The 21,583-nt window shown below is 38.8% G+C and overlaps 1 protein-coding gene across 1 annotated transcript in view; it reads right to left on the reverse strand.

The window, feature by feature from the left end:
* The window catches only part of COMMD10 (COMM domain containing 10), a 127,533-nt gene extending 106,859 nt beyond the window's left edge, over positions 1-20,674 (reverse strand). Inside the window, exons 1-2 of the mRNA XM_026865879.1 lie at positions 20,495-20,674; positions 18,618-18,773 (exon numbers count right to left, since the gene is read on the reverse strand). Coding sequence (XP_026721680.1) covers positions 18,618-18,773; positions 20,495-20,635 — 297 coding nt within the window. The 5' untranslated portion in view covers positions 20,636-20,674. The remainder of the gene's footprint in view (positions 1-18,617; positions 18,774-20,494) is intronic.
* Positions 20,675-21,583: the final 909 nt, after the last annotated feature.

Genomic DNA, 21,583 nt, shown 5'->3' on the forward strand with positions numbered 1-21,583 from the left:
AATATTTGGTAGCCACAAAGTACTACGTATTTTAGAGCCAATTTTTTCAAAAGTGAAAGGGCTACAAAATTATTTTCACTTTTGATATAAAACTTGTTATAGGAAACAAAACATTGGGAGAGACTATATGGGGCCAGAATCTGTGATATATTACCTGAAAAGCACTTACAAGGGAAGAAATATTTCTCCATAAACAGCATGAAAATAAAAGCCATATTTTTAAATAGTTACTGTAGACCTTTAGCTTCTTTTTACAATTTCTTACTAGCAGTTTAAAAATGTGAAAGTTACCTAGTCACTGCAACATTAAAGACCACTGAAAATGTACTATTTAGCACTGTAAGTTCTTGGAGGTATTTTGGGCATTTACTTAACCTCAGTGTTATATTTAGACAACAAAAACCAGGTGCAAGCTGGAAAACATAGGAAAGGAAAAAACATAGGTGCTAAATAAAACAAATATGAAAAGGCTTCAGATCTGCTCCATGAACCCCATGATGGCAAATGATTCAGGGCTACAAAGATATGAGGAAGCTTTCAATGATCCCTGTAATCCTCAGTTGCCATATCCATTGTGTTCCACCCAGACTTCTGAAGAGGATACCATGACAGCCAGGACTAACAGGCATGGAACAACCTATGTACTTCTCCCTTCCAGAACTCATTCAGTACTAGCTGTAGAAAAGACGAGGTGTTATACCTGCTAAACCAGCTCTGTACCCCCTACAAACACAGTGCTTTTCAGTTGCCACCCACAGCTGTCCCAGGGGCAGATCCACACTAGAGAGCTGCTGTTTCCCTAATATGAGAGGATCTGACCCGTAGTAGTGATCTGTAGATCACTAGCACTTTACAGGTCCATAAATATATAATCTCTGGTCTGTTTATGATGGAGTCTATGATATCCACAGTCATTTTCCTCCAGTGTAAAACATGGGAGTTTCCAACTCATGCCCACTGTCCTGTCTACCAGACTACTTTCCATCCTGAATAGTAGAACGTATTATTTACATACTAGGACAAGATCACCAGCAATCTAACATAACTATGGTAAAACATTTGAATGAAAGTCACACTCTGCAGAAAACCCATATGCACTAAATGTCAAGTCAGATTTCACAACTTATCTGATATAAACTTTTAAGCATGATCTCCAACCAAATAAAGGATTTCACATGGCTGAAATTAACAGAATCCACCACTTCCCTTATCATTTAAAGCCCATTATGTTCTTATATATTACTATCTCTCTGTTGCATATTTTCACCACAGTTCCTTACTTTCACTTTTGACTGCCCATAAACATTACTAGAGATCAAACCAAAACTGAGAGTCAAGAAACCAGATAAACATGACAGTTTCTGGATTAGTTGTCAAATAATCAAAATCCTTCCCCTTTCCCAACCATGCAAAGATAATTTATCTTAGACTCTTTAATAAGAACTCAAACTTTAGTTTTTAGCAAACAAATTCAGGCTAAAAATGTCAAGGAAAAAACAATCATCTTAGCTATACAAGAATCAGTCTATGAAGACTCAAAACCAAATGACTACGACTTTGAGAGTGAAGGCAGACGGAATGTCCAGAACAGGCATGTTGTAGGGCTCCAAACTGAAGGACCAAAACCAGAGCCAAAGTGACTGAGAAACTCACATGGGAAAAAATGTTGGCAAGGACCTTAATTTGATAAAAGTAAGTAAATGGGAATATTGTGAAAAAAAGGAAAAACTAGAAGTGGAAACAGAATTTCAGAAAAACACCTAAGCACCTAAAATGTCTTCCCTAATACTTCCAACTTCAGCCATTCAAAAAATCTGCAGCAGGGTCCAGTACTATTAAGGGAGAGGGGAAAAGGGGTTTAAATGCTCAGTCAGTACAGGAGCAGAGAAAGGGGCTATTTTTTCATTTTGGACTTGAGTGATATACTGAGATCCCATCTCCTGTCTGACTCTGCACCCTTAAAGACTGAAGCTTGTTTTAATTTTAAATGGAAAACTGGAATTTTCATATAAATTACCTGCTTCCAGAAGGTGAAGGTTTCAGAAAGTCACCTAATATCAAAACAAATCATTGCAGGAACTATAGAAGATCAGTATTAGTGCTCCCAGAACTCACCAGTGTGGCATAAACAGCTTGCTTCTTACCACAGTGCAAGCAGGATGCCATCAATACCATGCAAACCACTAGTTCTCCTCCATGGGTAATCCATGATATGGCACCTGTTTGTCCCTTAGAAAGTGCAGTAACCATTGACCTCAGAGAAGGTAGGAGTAACAATGAGTAAGCAAAGCACTGAATCTGAAAGAATTACAGTATGAAAATACTGGTTGTACACATAAAATCAACATGACTGCAGTTTTTAACATAGCTGGACATTTAGGCAATTATAAAATAGCCAATCACTTTACAGCTTAAATTTAATGTCTTACGAAGACATTTATTTGATTCAGATTCCTACACCCCGTTCTCTTGGCAATATTTGCTGCTTTCAGAACACCTAGCTTTCCCTAAATAGAATAAAATATTAGGTACAATATAAAATCATAGTCTTCAGTTAATGAGAGAATAATATATTCAGAACACACACGTGATTCAGAACATGTGGGCAAATGAAATTAATCAACATTATAGGTTAACAAGCCACTATAGATAAACTGGGTACAGGAAAGGCTATGAAGATCCTGGCATATCCATCATTAGCCTCTCAAACAACTACGTGCATTTCTACAGGGAGGGGGAGAAATGCTGATGAGCATTTGGCAAAGACCAAGAAAAAGAGCTCTCAAAATGAGAGTTTCATCTTTAAGTGTAAAACGTGAGAAAAACAGACTTCTGGGCTGAACTTGTTAACAAGTCTGATGGGCAAAGAATGCAGAAGTAATGCTAAATTAGTAGCAATGTTCTGTACTTTTATGTTTATGGGGAAAAAAACTTATGAAAGCTCTGGATGGGAAAGGAATACATAGCATAAGAAAACTAGCACATGCAATTAATGAAGTCTACTACTACTGTCTACAACAGATGTTTTCAGTATTGCCAAAAGGTAATTGGTTAAAAAAAAACCTGCTGACATTACCATTACATTTGGTAAGTCTTGAAAATCAACTATACATGGAACAGTTGAAAATTATATTACTTTCAATTGGCTATTTCTCTCATTGTCAATGGGTTATTGTTTAGTTTGTCTGCTTCGACCTCTTTTTAGAAAAACAACCCCCCCCCAACAAAATCTGCCTTTTCAGAGAGCAAAAAGTTTTTATTACCCTGAAGTTACTAAGGGGATGCTGAAGCTTCCCAATACGAATAATGAGAATTTTAAAGCAAATGAGCTTGTGGCCCACAGTCAGAATTAAAAGCCAGTAAGGGTAACCTTTAGAATAACTAGGTCACATGTTGTGAATGGTGAGAAGAACATGCACTAAGAAAATTATGGTATGATAATAAGTCTTAGTCATCTAGTTCATAATACACCTATTCGTTTAGCCAAATTGGCCTCTAGTGACATTATTAACTTGAGCATAGCTGAAAATAAAACTTAACAGCCCTTCTGAAAATTAAAATCTTGTCACAAAACTTGAGTGCTTCTAATAGTACTACATCTTGTGGTACTAGTGGTGCTGACAGACTTGATTAATATGGACATCCCTGTTCATGGTTCCTATGCACAGCTTCCTATGGCACAGAATACTGGTTCAGACTTGAACAGCTGAGAGATAATACCCCAGACTCCTGACTTCAAGTCAGTACTCAAGGAGCCACTTCAGGGTAGTTTAAGTGCATCTACAGTTACTCTCCTTTACAGGCAGTTTGACTGATCTGAGGACAGGCTGAAGCAGTGCAACTGACTTCATTTTTTGTGAGTTTTTTTTAAAAACTGCATAATAGAAACAGAATGCCAAAAAGAACCTCTTACTGACTCACTCTTTACAGGTACCACAGAAAACAGTCTCCAGTTAGGCAGAAGCCTAACAAACTGTTTCAGATAAAGTAGGACGGTTACAGTAACACAGAAATTAATTTCATGCTCCACTGGTATATAGGTCCACACATTTTATTTCCAAATACTTTATTCCTTATTTTGAGAGGCCATTCAGTTCAAAATGATCTGGTATTTGTGATAATTTAACTGTTTCTGCACATGAGAAAAAAGTTATACCTTGTTTCTATAAAGCTTTTTCTGTAAAAAAACCCAAAAGAACATGCAAGTGTAATGGCACTATTTTTCTGAGCTACACTCTCCTCATTTATTTCTACCAAATAGGATATATCTGTAAGAGCACTGTATGAGTTTACACAGAGCAACTACTCTTGGAAGTTCATTCAGTATCGCTACATCAATGCTAGAGTGCTCACTTAGTTCAAATGCTACTTTAATTCACAGTCTATAGTAAATATCGATAACTTAAGACTCCAAAGTCTAAACTTCTACTATTATAGTGTTAAGAATGAGTAACACTATAGGAGAGTGCATAATAGGGGGGACGAAACCCCAGCATTCAGTCGATTCTTGAGGATTTAGACTTATCATAGCTGGAGAAGTAAGGTTAAAGAGCTACCCTTGAACAGCCCCAGTCTGAGCAAAAACTATTAGATACTTTAAAGATCTTTAAATTAAAAAAAGTAACATTTATATAATTTTAAATAAAATTTAAATAAATTTATATAAAATAAATAAAGAGAATAAAGATATTTAAAGAGTACTGACAAACTTAGAAAGTGAGCTATACAATGTGGCTGCTTGAAGTAATAGGGAAAATGAACAACTCTGTGTCTCTGCCCACATGTACCTTAGAAAGAAACCTATCCTGCCCCCACAGGCAACAATTACAGAAAGAGAAAAATCCTGTTTTAACAAGAATAAGTTTGGTTAACTTAGATACTAACTCATTCGTTTCAGCTGCTTTTCCCTCTAATCTGAGAGGAATAGCCCAACTTTAAAGATTAAAACATTTCCTGGAACAATCTGAATGAGTTGTTTATGTAATTTAAGATATCTATAGTATTACTCTTACTAAACCTGTTACAAACAGTGAAATGAGATAATAGGATATAAAAGACATCTTCAGCAAACATTTTACTCATATTACAACAGCATATACCACACTGACACAAAAAGTTTAATAATATTTTCCAGCTAACAAAATATATTTAGGAAACAAATAATACATAGCATAAGAATTTTTGTGGTGCAGATCTTTCACTTACAATACAACTTTCAGTTGTTCTAACCAGACAACCTAGAGGAAAATTACAATGGCTATCCTTTTATTCAGTTTAATTCTTGAAAGAGAAGCTTCCATAGTTCCTCCACTGAAGATCAAGTACTCCTCATTTCACAGTAAAAAAAGAAAGAATACTCACATTTTAAAATTTGGGGGTCCCCTCCCTTCATGTTTCAACAATCATATTAAACAAAATGTACCATGTCATAGTTACATAAGTAAATACCTTTCGTTAAGTACTACAATATGTATAATATGGTTTTAATAAATTAACAGCTTTATATGGATGGGAGAGGACTAAAGGTGTTATCACATGTTAAGAAAAGCACTGGTCTACAATGCATTACTCTAACTTCAGACCTGTGTAATCATACCAACATAAAAGTGAGCGAACCATTAAGTCTGCTCTCTAAAATTTATAGCCTAAGATGCCAACTCCACTCTTCATCAGCACACTCAGCATTCCAGAAACAAAACTCCAAATTAGATATGAAAATGTCAATTTTGCCTGCTGTGATGATAAAAATAATTTAGGTAAGAGGCCAAGAGAAGGATGAAAAAACATGTCTGACTGAATTTCAAAAATTCTCCCTGTGTGCTTAAGAATGCTAGTGCAGAGGAGACACCAGCAGGATGAAGCCAAAAGTGTACTCAACATGGCAAACAAATATTAAAACAGAAAAAAAGGTGCACATTTTTAAGAGAAAGGCAATGAGCAACAGGCACAATTTGCCAATCAACACAGGTAGGGTCTTCATCACAGAAATATTCTGTAATCAGGAAGAGAGTGTTTCCTTCAAGATCAAACATCAGTTTCCTACTGATGGGGAACTAGCACTGAGGGCAGGGGAGATGACTGCATAAACATACTGATTTCTATTCTTGATTGTTGCTATTGACTTCAGTTGTAGTTAGGTGGCATAAATATCTTTGAAGGAAGTTCTGGATGTTGCAGTTTCTTTTCAGCAGGCCTCACTGTAACAACTGCTACATGGGTGTGGAAGTCTGCACTGAAACATCTGGATTTTCACATTGGTTGCATAATATTTCTGCCCATAGTCCTCTACCTATTTTGAATAGCAATGGAAAAACCTGATGATATCTAGTATTTCAAAATCTGACCCCCTACTGCACATACTCAACTTCAATACAACTCACAGTCCCCATTTTATAAATGGATTACTGAGCCATTCTGTGGTTTCAGTGAAAAGTACTCTTCAATGAAAGATTTAAAATTTGTAAGACTCAATTTTTATCCAGAGATATGAGTCACAAATGAAATGAACAGCAACTTCAGCTGAGTACTAGGCAAATCTTCAAATTAAACCCAAGACTCAGAGGAGGGACCACAAAAATTACATATAACTATCAATAAAAACTTAAGTATATCCACTCATCCATAAAAAAACGTCAGAATAATATGCTTTTGTTAAAAAAAAGCGTGAAAGTCTGTAATTGAAGACAGTCATAACACATACGCACAGCCAATTTAAGCAGAGGCTGCACAGTGAACTACAGTGTCTCTTACTAAATTTTAAGACTGGATTTTGCAACCTTAATGATAGTTTTGCAATGCAACTTAGTCATGCAGTCATAAGAAAATAAGAACCACTGTATAGATCTTATCTATCACAGAACTAGAATGCAATGTCAAATCCAATTCTGCGTTAATCTCACAGATACTGCAAGACCATCAGTAAACAGAAAAACAAAACATAAAAGGAAAGCAGTAACTATGTTTTTCACCAGGAGACAAGAACATTCTAGGATCTGAAGCAGTACCACATGCTGTGATTGTCTCTAACTAGAAATAGTGGTAGTTGTAACACAAGGGCAAAGAAAGGGTTGGATTGGGTCAGGCAGACGGACAGTGAATTTACAGAATCCTGTATAAAGACTGACCAAATAGAACACAATTTCCCAAGGGAAAAAATAGGAAATGTTAAAAAACAAGGAGAAACTATTTATGTGGCTTTGTATCTTAGCCTCGAAAGAAGGCACTCTAAGACCAACAGACTGAAGATAGCTTGGGCCAAAGACTCAGTCAAGTGATTAAACCAAGTGAGTGTGATAGAGAGGCACTGAAGAGAGTCACAGGCCATGCATTGTTTCCTGTGCAACTCTTGGATCCCTTTCCACAACCTTCCCTAATGATATCAGTAACTTTAAGAGGCATGGGGAAAAAAAAAAAAAAAAGTAAAATGAGGAGTAGTAAGTGTTTTAACTTTGTAAACTGGGACTTGCAGCTTGTAATTAATGCTAGAAAAAGCTAGAGGAGCAAGCCAAAAAGCCAGTATCTCAGTTACCTCTCAGAGAGGATTTGAATATTTAGAGCATATTAAAAACAGAAAAAGAGACCAAGATTTAACTCTAAAAAGAAAAATCTGCACATCTTATTTGATGAATACATAAAATGAACAACATTATTCATCGAAGATTGGCTCTCTCCTGGAGGGTTAATTTCATATGATATTTTTGTCTGCAAGGATAAAGTCCTACTTCTCTTCAGCAAGCCCTCCTTAGCACATACACTAGGAAAAGTTACATTTTCAGACTTCTTCATTCAATACTCAAACTAAAACCCCTCACATCTTTAATCTTTAGATTAAAAAAAGGAAAAGACACACACCAAAATATACCCGTATACTTCAAAAGGGAGGAAACAAAAGAAATATGACAAGTAACACTAGTGCTAAGAAGCAACAACTTCAAAAGACTTTTCCCTAATTGAAGTTACTGCAGGTTTTCATCTTTACAATTATTTCAACTGATAAGCAGCTAACTTGAAAGCAAATAGAAAGAGACTGTATGAGAAACATTAGAAACAGCATTAAAATTTCCAAAATCCTAGTATTTAGGATTCACTTTGTGCAAAAGGTGAAAGTGGTGCTGTGCTCTGTCTCTCTCTGGGAAATTTGTAGGCACAAAGTTGCGGTAAAAATATGCACCGGTCTACAAGCACTTATATGGAAAAGTCATAGCTGACTGGCTCTTTCATCTAGTAAAAGAATATATAGCAAGATCCAATGGTGGGAAGATGAAGTTAGACAGATTTTAATTAGAGATAAGGCACATATTTTTATTAACCGTAACAAATAACTCAGAAATTACCTGTCATTTCAAGCCTTGAAATCACAACCAGATCCCTTTTCAAAAGCTCATCCACATTACTGAAGAAAAATTATGGTTTGTATTACAGAGGAAGTTACACAAGGTAAGCATAGTACTCTTCCATAACCTTAAAATAAGCTGTTTTGCATGTAGGAACAGAAAAAATGTTTCAGATGGTTTTAAACATTCTCAAAATGTACCTTCTTTCAACCTTTATCATTTACACTTTCTTTATAGAAGACATCAGAGAGTAAGAAGAATTGGAAGAAACTCATTTAAAAAAATCCTCAAGAAGTAGTACCTAAAAGTTTTAAACAATTAAAATTTCTACTAACAATGCTGTCTGAGTGGAAGATTCAACAGACTCAGATGTGCTGCAGCTGGCTATTAAAGTGTATCTCAGTAGGTATAAAACTCTGTCTTTACTACATCTTTCATTATTTGCATTGTCTTTGCCACTGTGATGGCATCAAATAATAGAAGTTAGTTCACAATTCATTTTGACAATGCCCATAGGTACAAGACAGTCTTTGTGACCTCTGTTTGTCACTGTAAAATGACTAGTGGATCAGACACTAACAAGAAACTGAATTTCTGTTTGAGCTGTATTCTTATTTTGCATTTCTTTTGATATCAGAAAGAATTTTTCCCCCATAACACACACAGAACATTCCAATTCTCTTCTTTTTTGTCATAACCATCACAGGATGCATGTGTTTCAGAGCATTTCTGTAGATTTGCCAGTGTTTAGCAGAGGGAGTTTAGCATATTCACATTACATATATTCCACTTAGCAAGAAGGCCAGTTTCTGAGAAAACTACTTTCAGAGTTTTTCCCATATGGCTTCAAACAGCCAGTCAAGATACAGAATTGACAGCTCTGTCAAGAATTTTAGGTACGTAATTTCACTAGTTGCATTCCCACGCATCATTATATTAAGTAATGCTGTCTGAAAGCTATAAAAAACTTCTCCTGCTTGGCAACATAGGACTCTTATCTTTTTCATTATATATATTTTAAAGATACCCTGAATAGTCTTCCAAAACAAGAAAGTTATGAGTCATTTAGCTTGACCTGCCTTTAAAAGAGAAAAGATTTACACAAAATACCAAAAAAGATACAGAGAACATAATGGGGGGGGAGGGGGGAAGTGACAGAATTGATGAAAAATTGCCATGAGAATTCAGTGAACCCTACTAAAAAGCTAGCTCCTCTTCACACAAAGAAAATATTACATTTTAATTTGATCCATATGTGTCATAATTTCTAAACCAATGCATTAGCAAAGACTTAAAAACTGGATCAGACTGAAAACACACTATTATCACTGGCCTATTATTCTAGAGGCCAAATTAAGAATGCATTCAAAGAAAAAACTGTTACAAATACCATCATGCTAATTGATTAGGAATGTATTATACAGCAGAAATAATATAATAAAGAGACTGCCATATGAGTAAAGATTCAAAGAACCAGTTAATGCAACAGGAGAATATACATAACTAATAACCATGTGCAGCTGAAGACTGCTTATAGTTCAATGAAGAAAAATTAAAAGATGAAGTGAGAAAATAAATACTATTAAACAGTACAGCTTTAGTTTAACTTTTTTTAATTTCTCAAGACAACACCACCAACTACGTGCCAAAAAAATTTCAAAAACCTATGTTCAAAAGTGAACATTTTTTCTCTAACAATTAGAAGTAGTGTTCAATATGGCACAGAAAACTTCAGCTAATCAGTATTCTGGGAAATACTTGTTTTGTTGCTCTAGCAAACTCAATTTGGCTTGTCACCCTAATGAAGATTACCAGCCAGTGCGTTACCACCTACATCTCTTGCATAAAACTGACAGGCCCAGAACTCAGAATACTACTTTTTACCAAGCTGTAGTTTGCAGGCGTGAAGAGAATCTGGTTTAACAGAAATAACCCATCAATACAAGCAAAATATCTGTAAGAAATTACTTCTCATAATAACTAGTGGTTTAGAGTCCAAATCTGAGCACTGCTGCAAGCCAAGAGATGCAGTGGCCTACTTTCACAAAAACAGTGATGAGTCAAATTAATTAGTAATATTATGAAATAATAAACCTGAACAGTCCCCACTAGTTTTGGCCATAAATTGATCAATCCTCAGTTCTTCCATTAATTTGCCCAAAGGCTCCAATGTTTGCATGATATGCAAACCATACCTCCAAATTAAAAATACTGTCAACTATTTTATGTTGTCTTAAAACAGAAATGAAAGATTAGTTCCTGGTCCTTCTTGTGTACACTACAGAAAACAGACTTACTGGCAGCATTTCAGTGTTTCCAAAATACACAACTTCTAAATACCAGATGCCAGGACAGACTCAGAATTATTTTGCCACTTGGACTTTAGTAAAACACTTTAAAATGAAGATAAAATGCCAACTAGAACCTCCTTAATTACACTGCAAATTATCTTGCACACAGTTTCCCTGAATACCCTCTCATGCTGGAACAGAACTATCAGGAGCCCAGTAATACTAATCACAACCCTGATTCTGCACTCACAGCCAGATAAGAAATCCCATGCATACACACCCAAAAGCTGCTATAAAGAAAATTCAGAGTTGGTAAGTGTACAGAAAAGCACATGGCAAGTAAAGTCATGAAATATTCACATATACTGATATGCAGTGACAACAAAAAAGCCCGTAAATATTTTTTTAAAAGAGTATGAAAGAAAAAAATGTGTATTCACAGAATCATATAATGGGTTGGGTTGGAAGGGACCTTTGAAGATTACCTAGTTGAACCCTCATGTCAGGGGCACAGACATCTTTCACTAGATAAATTGTTCAAAACGCCATCCAACCTGACTTTGAACACTTTCCAGGGAGGATGCGCACCCACAGCTTCTCTCGGCAACCTGTTCAGTGTCTCAACACCATAATTGTAAAATATGTCTTCCTTATATCCACACTAAACCTATCCTCCTTCAGCTAAAGCTGTTGCCCCTTGTCCTGTCACTACAGGCCCTGGTAAAACATCTCTCTCCATCTTTCTTATAAGACCCCATTAAGTATTGAAAGACCACAATAAGGACTTTCTGGAGCATTCGCTTCTCCAGGCTGACAACTCTCTTGGTCTTTCTTCATAGTAGAGGCATTACAGCCCTTGCACCACTTTCGTGGACCTCCTCTAGATCTGCTCCAACAGGTCTTTCTGGTGTTGGGGACCCCAGAGCTGGACACAGTACTCCAGGTACTCTCACAAGAGCAGAGTACAGGGGAAGAATCGCCTCCACAAAATCACACAGAATCATCTAGGTTGGAAAACACCGTGAAGATTACCCAGCCCAAACATTAACCTAACACTGACAGTTCCCAACTACACCATATCCCTCAGCACTATGTCAACCCAAGTCTTAAATACTTCCAGGGATGGGGACTCCACCACCTCCCTGGGCAGCCCATTCCAACGCCCAACAACCCCTTCTGGAAAGAAATGCTTCCTAATATCCAGTCTAAACCTTCCCTGGCACAACTTGAGGCCATTCCCTCTTGTCCTATCGCTTGTTACTTGGTTCAAGAGACTCATCCCCAGCTCTCTGCACCCTCCTTTCAGGTAGTTGTAGAGGGCGATGAGGTCTCCCCTCAGCCTCCTCTTCTCCAGACTAAACACCCCCAGTTCCCTCAGCCGCTCCCCGTACGACCTGTGCTCCAGACCCTGCACCAGCTCCGTTGCCCTTCTCTGGACATGCTCGAGTCACTCAATGTCCTTTTTGTAGTGAGGGGCCCAAAGCTGAACACAGGAATCGAGGTGCGGCCTCCCCAGTGCCGAGTACAGGGCTCAGATCCCTTCCCTGTCCCTGCTGGCCACGCTATTGCTGACACCAGCCAGGATGCCATTGGCCTTCTTGGCCACCTGGGCACACTGCTGGCTCCTGTTAAGCCGGCTGTCAATCAACACCCCCAGGTCCCTCTCTGACTGGCAGCTCTCCAGCCACTCCTCCCCAAGCCTGTAGCGCTGCTGGGGGTTGTTGTGGCCCAAGGGCAGCCCCCGGCATTTGCCCTTATGGAAACTCCTGCAGTTGGCCTCAGCCCATGGCTCCAGCCTGTCCAGGTCTCTCTGCAGAGCCTCCCTACCCTCGAGCAGATCAACACTCCCACCCAACTGGGTGTCATCTGCAAACTGACTGAGAGTGCACTCGATCCCCTCGTCTAGATCATCAGCAAAGATGTGTCCTGGTTCAGCTAGGATAGGGTTAAGTTTCCCCAGTAGAGAAGGGGGAAGGGATCTCCAGGCAGGTTATTCATACCATGCTGACAACAGGTTGGGCCCGGGAGCGCAGGAACTTTTTCCTCGGTGACTTTGGTGGCGGGGAGCACATGGTGGGCTTGTTCCGTAACCATTCCAGTATTTCTCTGTATATCTTTTGTCTTGTTTACTGTTATTGCTGTTTATTGTTTTTATCATTGCTACTGTTGTTGCTCAGATTGTTTATCACACTGTTGTATTAAATTTCTTCTTATTTTAATCCGGGGTTTGTGCCTCACTGCCAGCCTGACCGGCTGAGGGTTGGGGAGGGGCAACAGCAATGTGGTCTCTGGTCCCAGCAGGGCCTAAACCAACACAGATGTTAAAAAGGAGTGGCCCCAAAACCGAGCCCGGGGGAACACCACTCATGACTAGCTACCAACTGGATTTAACTCTGTTCACTACAACTCTTTGGGCCCGGCCATCCAGACAGTTTTTTACCCAGCAAAGCATGTGCCCATCCAAGCCTCAAGCAGCCAGTTTTGCCAGGAGAATGCTGTGGGAAACGGTGTCAAAAACATTAATAAAGTCAAGGTAGACAACACTCACAGCCTTTCCCTCATCCAATAAGCAGATCGCCCTGTCATAGGAGATGATCAAGTTTGTCAGGCAGGACCTGCCTTTCATAAACCCATGCTGACTGGGCCTGATCCCTTGATTGTCCATTATATGACTTTAATGGGACTCGAGATGACCTGCTCCATGACATTCCCTGGCACTGAGGTCAGACTGACAGGTCTATAATTTCCTGGATCCTCCTTTCTGCCTTTCTTGTAGATGGGTGTCATATTTGCCACCTTCCAGTCCAATAGGACCTCCCCAGTCAGCCACGACTTCAGGTAAATCATGGGCAGCGGCTTGGTGAGCACATCTGCCAACTCCCTCAGCACCCCCAGGTGTAACCCATCCGCTCCCACAGACTTGTGTGCCTCCAAGTGGTGTAGCAGGTCTCTGACCCTCCTCTTCAACTGTGATGACCTCAACCTGCTCCCCCCGTTCCACTGCTAGAGACTGAGGCAAAGTAAGCATTGAGCACCCCAGCCTTTTCCTCATCCTCAGTTACCACATTTCCCTCTGCATCCAGTAAAGGAGGGAGATTTTCCCTAATCCTCCTTTTGCTATTAACAAATTTATAGAAACATTTTTTAGTATCCTTAACAGCTGTAGCCAGGTTGAGCTCTAGCTGTGCTTTGGCTCTCCTGATGCTCTCCCTGCATAACTTCACTACATCTTAACAGTCTTCATGAGACCTGACCCCTCTTCCAAAGGTCATAGATTCTCCTTTTGTTCTTGAGATCCAGCCAAAGGTCCCTGTTTAGACAGGCTGCTCTCCTTCCCCACCTGATTGTTTTCTGGCACCTGGGAACAGCCGGCTCCTGTGCCTTTCAGACTTCACTCTTGAAGTATGTCCAGCCTTCCTGGTCTCCCATATCCTTCAGGGCAGCCTCCCAAGGGATTTTGTTAATCAGCCTTTTGAACAGGTCAAAGTTTGCCCTGAGGAAGTCCAAGGTGGCAGTTTTACTAACCCCTCTCTTTGTTTCTCCCAGGATCGAAAACGCAATCACCTCACTATCACTGCACCCTAGAAACCTCCACCACCCTTTACCTCTCCCACAAGCTCTTCCCTGTTCACCAGAAGCAGCTCCAGGAGGGCTCCTTCCCTGGTCGGCTCACTCACCAGCTGTGTGAGGCAGTTATCCTCCACACACTCCAGGAACCTCCTGGACTGTTCCCTCTCTGCTGTGCTGTGATCCCAGCAGATACCTGGGAGGTTCAAGTCCCCCACAAGAACAATGCCAAGTGACCATGAGATTTCTCCCAACTGTTTATAGAAAGCTTCTTCCACCTCACCGCTTTGGTTGGGGGGTCTATAGCAGACTCCCACAGCAAGATCTGCTTTATTGGCCCTTAACCTAATCCAAACACTCCCAACCCTGTTATCACTGTACTTGATTTCTGAGCTGTCATAGCATTCTCTAACATACAGGGCCACTCCACTGCCTCTCCTTCCCTGTCTGTCCCTCCTGAAGAGTTTGTGGCCATCAGTTGCAGCACCCCAGTCATGTGAGGCATCCCACGACATTTCTGTTATAGCTACTATATCACAGTTCTCATGCTGCATCATGGCTCCCTTGACCTGCTGGCCACAATTCTCTTTAGGCAGCTCAGGACATGGTTGGCTTTCTGGGCTACAAGTGTACACTGACAGCTGAAGCCCAAGTCTGTATTGATACCAGGGATTGCCCCAAACCAGAGGTAGGGCCTTGCACTTGGCCTTGTTGAACTTCATGAGGTTCACATGCGCCCACTCCCCAAGGCTGTCCCTCCAGATGGCATCCCTTCTCTCTAGCAAATCAACTGACCACTAAGCTTGGTGTCATTCACAAACGTGCAGAAGGTGCACTCACTAACACTATATCATTGATGAAGACATTAAACAGTGTTGGTCCCAGTCCAGACCTGACGGAGACCTTGATTATAAAGCCAACACATAAAAGTATTAATACTCCAGGCAAGCCCACATCATATTCCAGTATGTTCTAGAAACATACTAGTTTCTTCCAAAATATGCAGACAGAGAGGTGGATTGCAAACTGGCTGAATGGCCAGGCCCAGAGGGTGGCGATCAGAGCAACAAAGTCTAGTTGGAGGCCAGTAACTAGCAATGTGCCCCCAGGATAAACATCAGGTCCAGTCCTGTTCAAAATCTTCATTAAAGATCTGTATGATGGGACAGAATGTACCCTCAGCAAGTCTGCAGATGACACAAAACTGGGAAAAGTGACTGATACACCAGAAGGTCATGCTGCCATCCAGAGGGACCTGAAGAGGCTGGAGAAATGGGCTGACGAGAACCTCATGACGTTCAACAAGGGTAAGTGCAAAGTCCTGCATCTAGGGAAGAACATCACAGGCACCAGTACATGCTGTGGGCCACCCAGCTGGAAAGCAACTTTGCAAAAAATGACCTGGGGGTCCTGCTGGACATCAAGTTGAGCATGAGACAACAATGTGCCCTTACAGCAAAGAAGGCTAATGGTATGTAGGGCTGCATTAGGAATAGTATTGCCGGCAGGCTGAGAGGCATGATCCTTCTCTTCTAGTAAGCAATAGCAAGGCCACATATGGAGTACTATTACTAGTTCTGGGCTCTCCAGTATAAGAGAGACATGGACATACTGGAGAGATGCCAATAAAGAGACCCTAAAATGATGAAAGTATAGGAACATCTCTCCTATGAGGAAAGACTGAAAGAGCTGGGACTGTTCAGCCGGAAGAAGGGAGCGCTCAGGGGGATCTTCTCAAGGTATATACATACCTGAAGGGAGGGTGCAAGGAGGACAGAGCCAGGCTCTTTTCAGTTGTGCCCAGTGACAGAACAAAAGGCAATGGGCATAAACTGAAACACAGGATGCTCTGCCTGAACACAGAAAAATAGTTTTGTATTTCAAGGGTGACCAAGCACTGCACCAGGTTGCCCACGAAGGTGGTGGAGTGTCCATTCTTCACGATGTTCAAACGCTGTCTGCATGCAGTCCTGGACAACTGACTTGGCCTTGCCTGAGCAGACAAGCTGGACCAGATGACCTCCAGACATGCCTTACAACCTCAACCATTCTGTGATTACGCTGCTAATAATTATGACATCAAAAAGGTAATATTCTTTTTATGTACCTAATATTCTTTCTGTGAGAGAAGTAAACAACACAAATCATTAATCTATCTACAGACACATTTATAGGGTCAATTGTTTTAACTGTTATATCCATACATACATGCTGCAGAGAGTATGAATAACTGGGTGTACATCTCTTTTTATAAAGAAACAAGTTAATATAATCTCTCATCAATCTAAAAACCTGAATTGTAAATCTAACCTAAAAAGCCAGCATTCTGTTCTAAGCATTTTTCAGGATTCTGATTTTTCAACTTTGAGATGATGAAAGTTTATAGCAAGTTGGCTACTATAACAACACATGACAAGTAAGATATTATTTTGCCCATTGTTTCTCAAGGTATAGAAAGACAATACAGCAAATATATGCTGATAGCAATTACCTATAAAATATAAAAGAAAATAATAAAGGAACCATGCAGTCACAATACATTACAAGATGATTCGTAAGATTATAAGAAGATGGCAAGGTCTTCTTCCATTATCCCATGCAATTTTTATATATCTTTTTTTATATGTCTTGTGCTTTGTTAGCAGAATAAATACATTATTTAGCAGTTAGTTCTGTGAATTGAGACTTTAGGTTAAAAAAAGTTCTCTTGAACTTCAAGTTTTTCGCTCAACTAAAATCTACAGGATTAAGATGTTTTCAAAACAAATGGAGAAAGCAAATTCAAGTTTAACCTCAAATTACACCTTGAAATCTGCACTCACACTCAAACTGATACTCAACTTGTCATCTAGGCTAGGAAAATAAAAGAAAAAAGGGGGTGAAATCATGCTTTAAGCATATGTAGAGACACACACCTATATTTAAACCTGCCTTCATGCTAAAAAACAAGTTGCACTATGATATTTTGGCAGTTGCTTTTCTTCAAGCTTAGTTACAAATGACAGTTTAGTACTGCTTGATATGGGATGTAGTATGCTAGCAAAATTAGATGAGACAGTGGTGAAGTCAAAAAGAATCTTCAGAACTATACACCAGAAACACTGTATGTTGCAAGGCTCACAAAACTGCAGACAAGAAACAGAGAAATGTCATCCCCAAACTAGGTCACAGAAGGACCACAGGTATGTATGGTACAAGTTCCAAATAAAAGAGGATCAAAGGTGGTTTTATTGGTTTTTCATATGCCAAGGACCTATAATATGTATCAGTGTATCATCTGAAGAAAATTTTCAGACAGGTGCTTTGTAAGGTATCTTCAGAATTGTCTTCCATTCTGCACATATATGCTATATTCTGAAAAGTTAGCTTCATAACCTTCTGTGATTTCACTTGGTTTTTCAAATTACTCACCTCCTTCATGGTACAGTCATACCTGTCTATACACTCACTATATTGCTGACCATTTAAACTTTGGGACTTGCATGCCTGGCATTGGTAAATATAATCTCAAAAAGACAGAAGCCCAAAATGTCTTGTTCAACTCAAATTTTTTTTGCACATACTTACATTATCAATCATATATTTGATTAGGTTAATGAGTTATTACAATTTTACACGTGAAAATTCCACAAGTTTTGTGTCTAAAATAGCCCAGTTTTACAAAGGAATAAATTGAAATACTCTGGAAAAAACATCTGTGGTGCAACTCCGAATATCTTTAGTCTGCTCCACAGACATATCTTGACTTCTCAAATTGAGTCAGTGTTCCACAATTCTTTTGAACCACTTGATCCTGGCTGACACTTAAATGCTTTGTATACATACTCTGATGTAGTTGAAGGCTTATTATGAATCAGCAGAAGGTTGTTATCATACCTTCTCATAGATGCAAACATTTATGTCTAAAGACACAATGAAACTTCCACAGAATGTACCAAAGTTTTAACTGGTCACAGGCACCTATGAAGCAAGATTATGATGCCATTATAGGAAGTATCTCAATATCATTTTAAGTATCTCACAAAATGCACCATCCAACCATCTTACAAAATTAAAGATGGCAGGAGCTCAGGTACACTTTAAGTGCAGAGAATCAACAGGCTGATGAGCTAAACCACTACAAGTGTTCATAAGTACATTTCACCCTTGCCCTATTACAAAGCCGTTCACAAACATCTCCAAATGGTATGTAGGCTGCATTACTTTACATTGCTAACAGTGCACATAAAGTCAGGTTCCAGCAGCTCAGTAATGTCTCTTTAAGACAATGGAACTCCACTGCCCCTATCACAATTACCTACTACCTAGTAAGTATCCTTTTTATTTTCCAGTACCTTGGTTTAACACAAACTTTGTATCTTAGTTTAAACTCCTTGTCTTAAAACAAGCCTACATAGCTTTATTCTCTCTTAATAAAAAACATTACCTTCTGAGGGGTCAAAACTCTCTGCCTGAACTTTTCAATCGTATCTTGACCTGCAGCCGCCCATGCACTGGCAAATGCTTCAGCTTTGTCTTGATCCAGGTGAATGCTTTGCAGCTGTTGTTGCAATGAAGCAGGCTTCAAATTATGATAGACTGCCTGTTAAAAGGAAAAATAACTGTTGTACAATATACTGCTCTACAAGTTGTGCCAGATATACCTTACCACATATGGCCAACACGTTCACACAAGATTTTTACTAGCAACTCTACTGTGGGACTGCAAGCATCCTGCTCATCTTAACCCTCTGACTGAGAAGATACAAAAGTGTATCTCAACTGTATCTCGAAACACAATATTACAAATTACTCTTGTCAAGATAGGCAAACTATGAAAAAAATGCTTATACAAGTTAGATCTGAGTATATGTATATGTTTCCACAAAACTAGCTACCACTGAAAAAACCTGGGCTTTGAAGTCAATTGTGACCATGAAGAAAGGACAACTCTTCCAAATTCACACTGTTCAAGCAAGCCTGAACTATGAGGTAATACTCTGAAAAGACAGGAACAACTTGCCAAAAAAAGATGAGTTAGATATAACGCCCATATTAGCATCAATTTTTGTGGTAAACACTCTATACAGTATGCTGGTCCACTTTCAAAACAGGACTCCATCAGCACCAGGGCAGGGAGAGAAAAAAAACAAGGCAAAGACCCTTTGTCTTTGTCTATCTATAGTCATTATCTATAATGTGTCCATAGACCAAAGCTGTTAAAAAAGTTATGCCCTGACAAGCTCCTACACTTAGAAGTGTAGCTATCAGTTGGAAAACAAGAGTCCTCATACAACATGTATTCCATGTGGGACTCTTCTTTGGGCAGATATTAATATCCTTTCCTTTTTTTTTTTTTAATGTAAAAGATGTAAGTCCTAGAGGAAACTGAACTGCTTTTTCTGTTCACCTTCAATAATTATCATATAAATGAAGCAGTCTGATGAAATTAGGACCAGGCAATAAAACTGATGTTTGTTCTTTGGTTGAGATGAAAATGCAAAATGCCAGTCTGGATGTAATACCAGGTTTCGTTTTGCTTTTTTTGGTGGGTAGAAGCCATGCAGAGGACTGTTTGCTTGTGTTCTTTCTAACGCTGTGCAATGTGTTAACTAAGTGAACTAACCATAAAGTGACATATGTAAGGACAAGATCCAAATCCCACAACAGACCATAAGCATACATACCCTCTGCACAGACTACACTTACTATACTTGCATGAAATGGATGGATAACATCGTGGCTGTGACAATTTCTAAGAAAGTTACACTGGCTTCCTTACCTGAGTAGTGGTAGACTGCAGAATCAGGAAACCCTCTCTGTTTAGAAGACATTTAGCTCTACACCATGCAGTCACCTACTCATGCAGATACTAAAGCTACATCAGGTGTGCCTGTTCACCCAAGTACAGGCTGCTTTTGTCATGAAAATTTTCCATAACTGACACTTCATGTAACTTAAGCAATGATCAATAATGCCATATAATATTTTCCTTGCAGGAATTTAAAAAATGTATGTCTGGCTTGCTTATAATGAATAAGAGGAAACACTGTATCTCGTAATTATCAACACTTCTCTCAGTTATGCAGAGCTCACTTCCACCACCTATATTTACATTAGATGGAAACTCACTGCACAAATGCAATGAGTCCAATCCAAATCAGGAAGGCATGAAAACAAAAGCTGTACAATCATGCCCCCAGAACACATACATAATATACTACAGATATATGTTTTCAATAACTCCTTTTGAAATTGAATTTTGTGGTTTTGAAATCTACAATCAGATTAAAATATTTATCAATTCATAATGGTAAAAGGTACCTGCTCCAAAATGAATGATATAGTTTCAAGGACCAGATGAAGATCCTGCTTTTCCAACAAAAAAGCTACTTGAAGTTTTTCTTCTTCCTCTTCACTGAAGCTACTTTCAGCCTGAGGCACAAAAATGGTTAGTCCTGACATTCCATTTAGTGACCAAGAACATACTTGTCAAAAGAAAAAACTTTGTCCCCATTTTGGTAAACATAGTGTCTGTCCAGTTGTTTCTAAACAGAAATAACAAAGTAAAGCTCTCTTCCAACAGAAAAATACAGTGCAATTCCTCTCACTGAGAATCAAAAGTCAACAGTATCACATGAGAAGTTACCAGGATTACTTGACATACATCACAAGAAAATGCTTTCTGTTTGCACCTGAGACACAAAAGAATCGTTTTTCTTTCAACAATCAGATAGTCTCCAATAACATTTTAGAAATGAAAATAAGAAAAGTATGAAGCACGTTGCTTGAATTAGACTCCAAAGAAAACAGAAGTCAAAACTGTAGTGGTTAGTTACACATCTTTCTTCCACTCTGGATACTCCTCTGAAAATCACCCATGCTGTTACAAAGGAAATAAAGGCTTAATGTATGCTTATTTTGAAAGTCAAGATTTCAATCTATAGCCTTCCATATTACTGAAAATTACCAAGAATGTTCTGTACTTCTAAAATACAGCGGTTATATTTATTATACTACAGCAGATTAAATAGTAATTTAAATGCATATGCCATCTTTTAAAAAGTAATTACTAACAAATCTATGCATCGGACATCAAAACACCATAATTAGACCACTTAGTAATTCAAAACTGCAAAGCTACACAAAAAAGCAATTCAGCTGTCACAATAAATAAAACGAAGCAATTATACAAAACCTTCGATGATCATAATGTTTGTAATAATATTAACAAAACTGAAACATTGTTTAAATCATTAACTGTTAGAAGGAAGTGCAGAGCTCTCAGTATCTGCTTTGGGAAGACAATTAAGTTTTATTCAAAGTTTCTAGCAATTTAACATACCCTAGAATCTGATTCTTTAGAAAGGCCAATTCATGAGCTTGACTGAGCTAAATTAAAAATACCACTCC

Source organism: Athene cunicularia (genome assembly GCF_003259725.1).
Source record: "Athene cunicularia isolate RWA chromosome Z unlocalized genomic scaffold, athCun1 chrZ_part1, whole genome shotgun sequence".
Classification (NCBI taxonomy): Eukaryota; Metazoa; Chordata; class Aves; order Strigiformes; family Strigidae; genus Athene; species Athene cunicularia.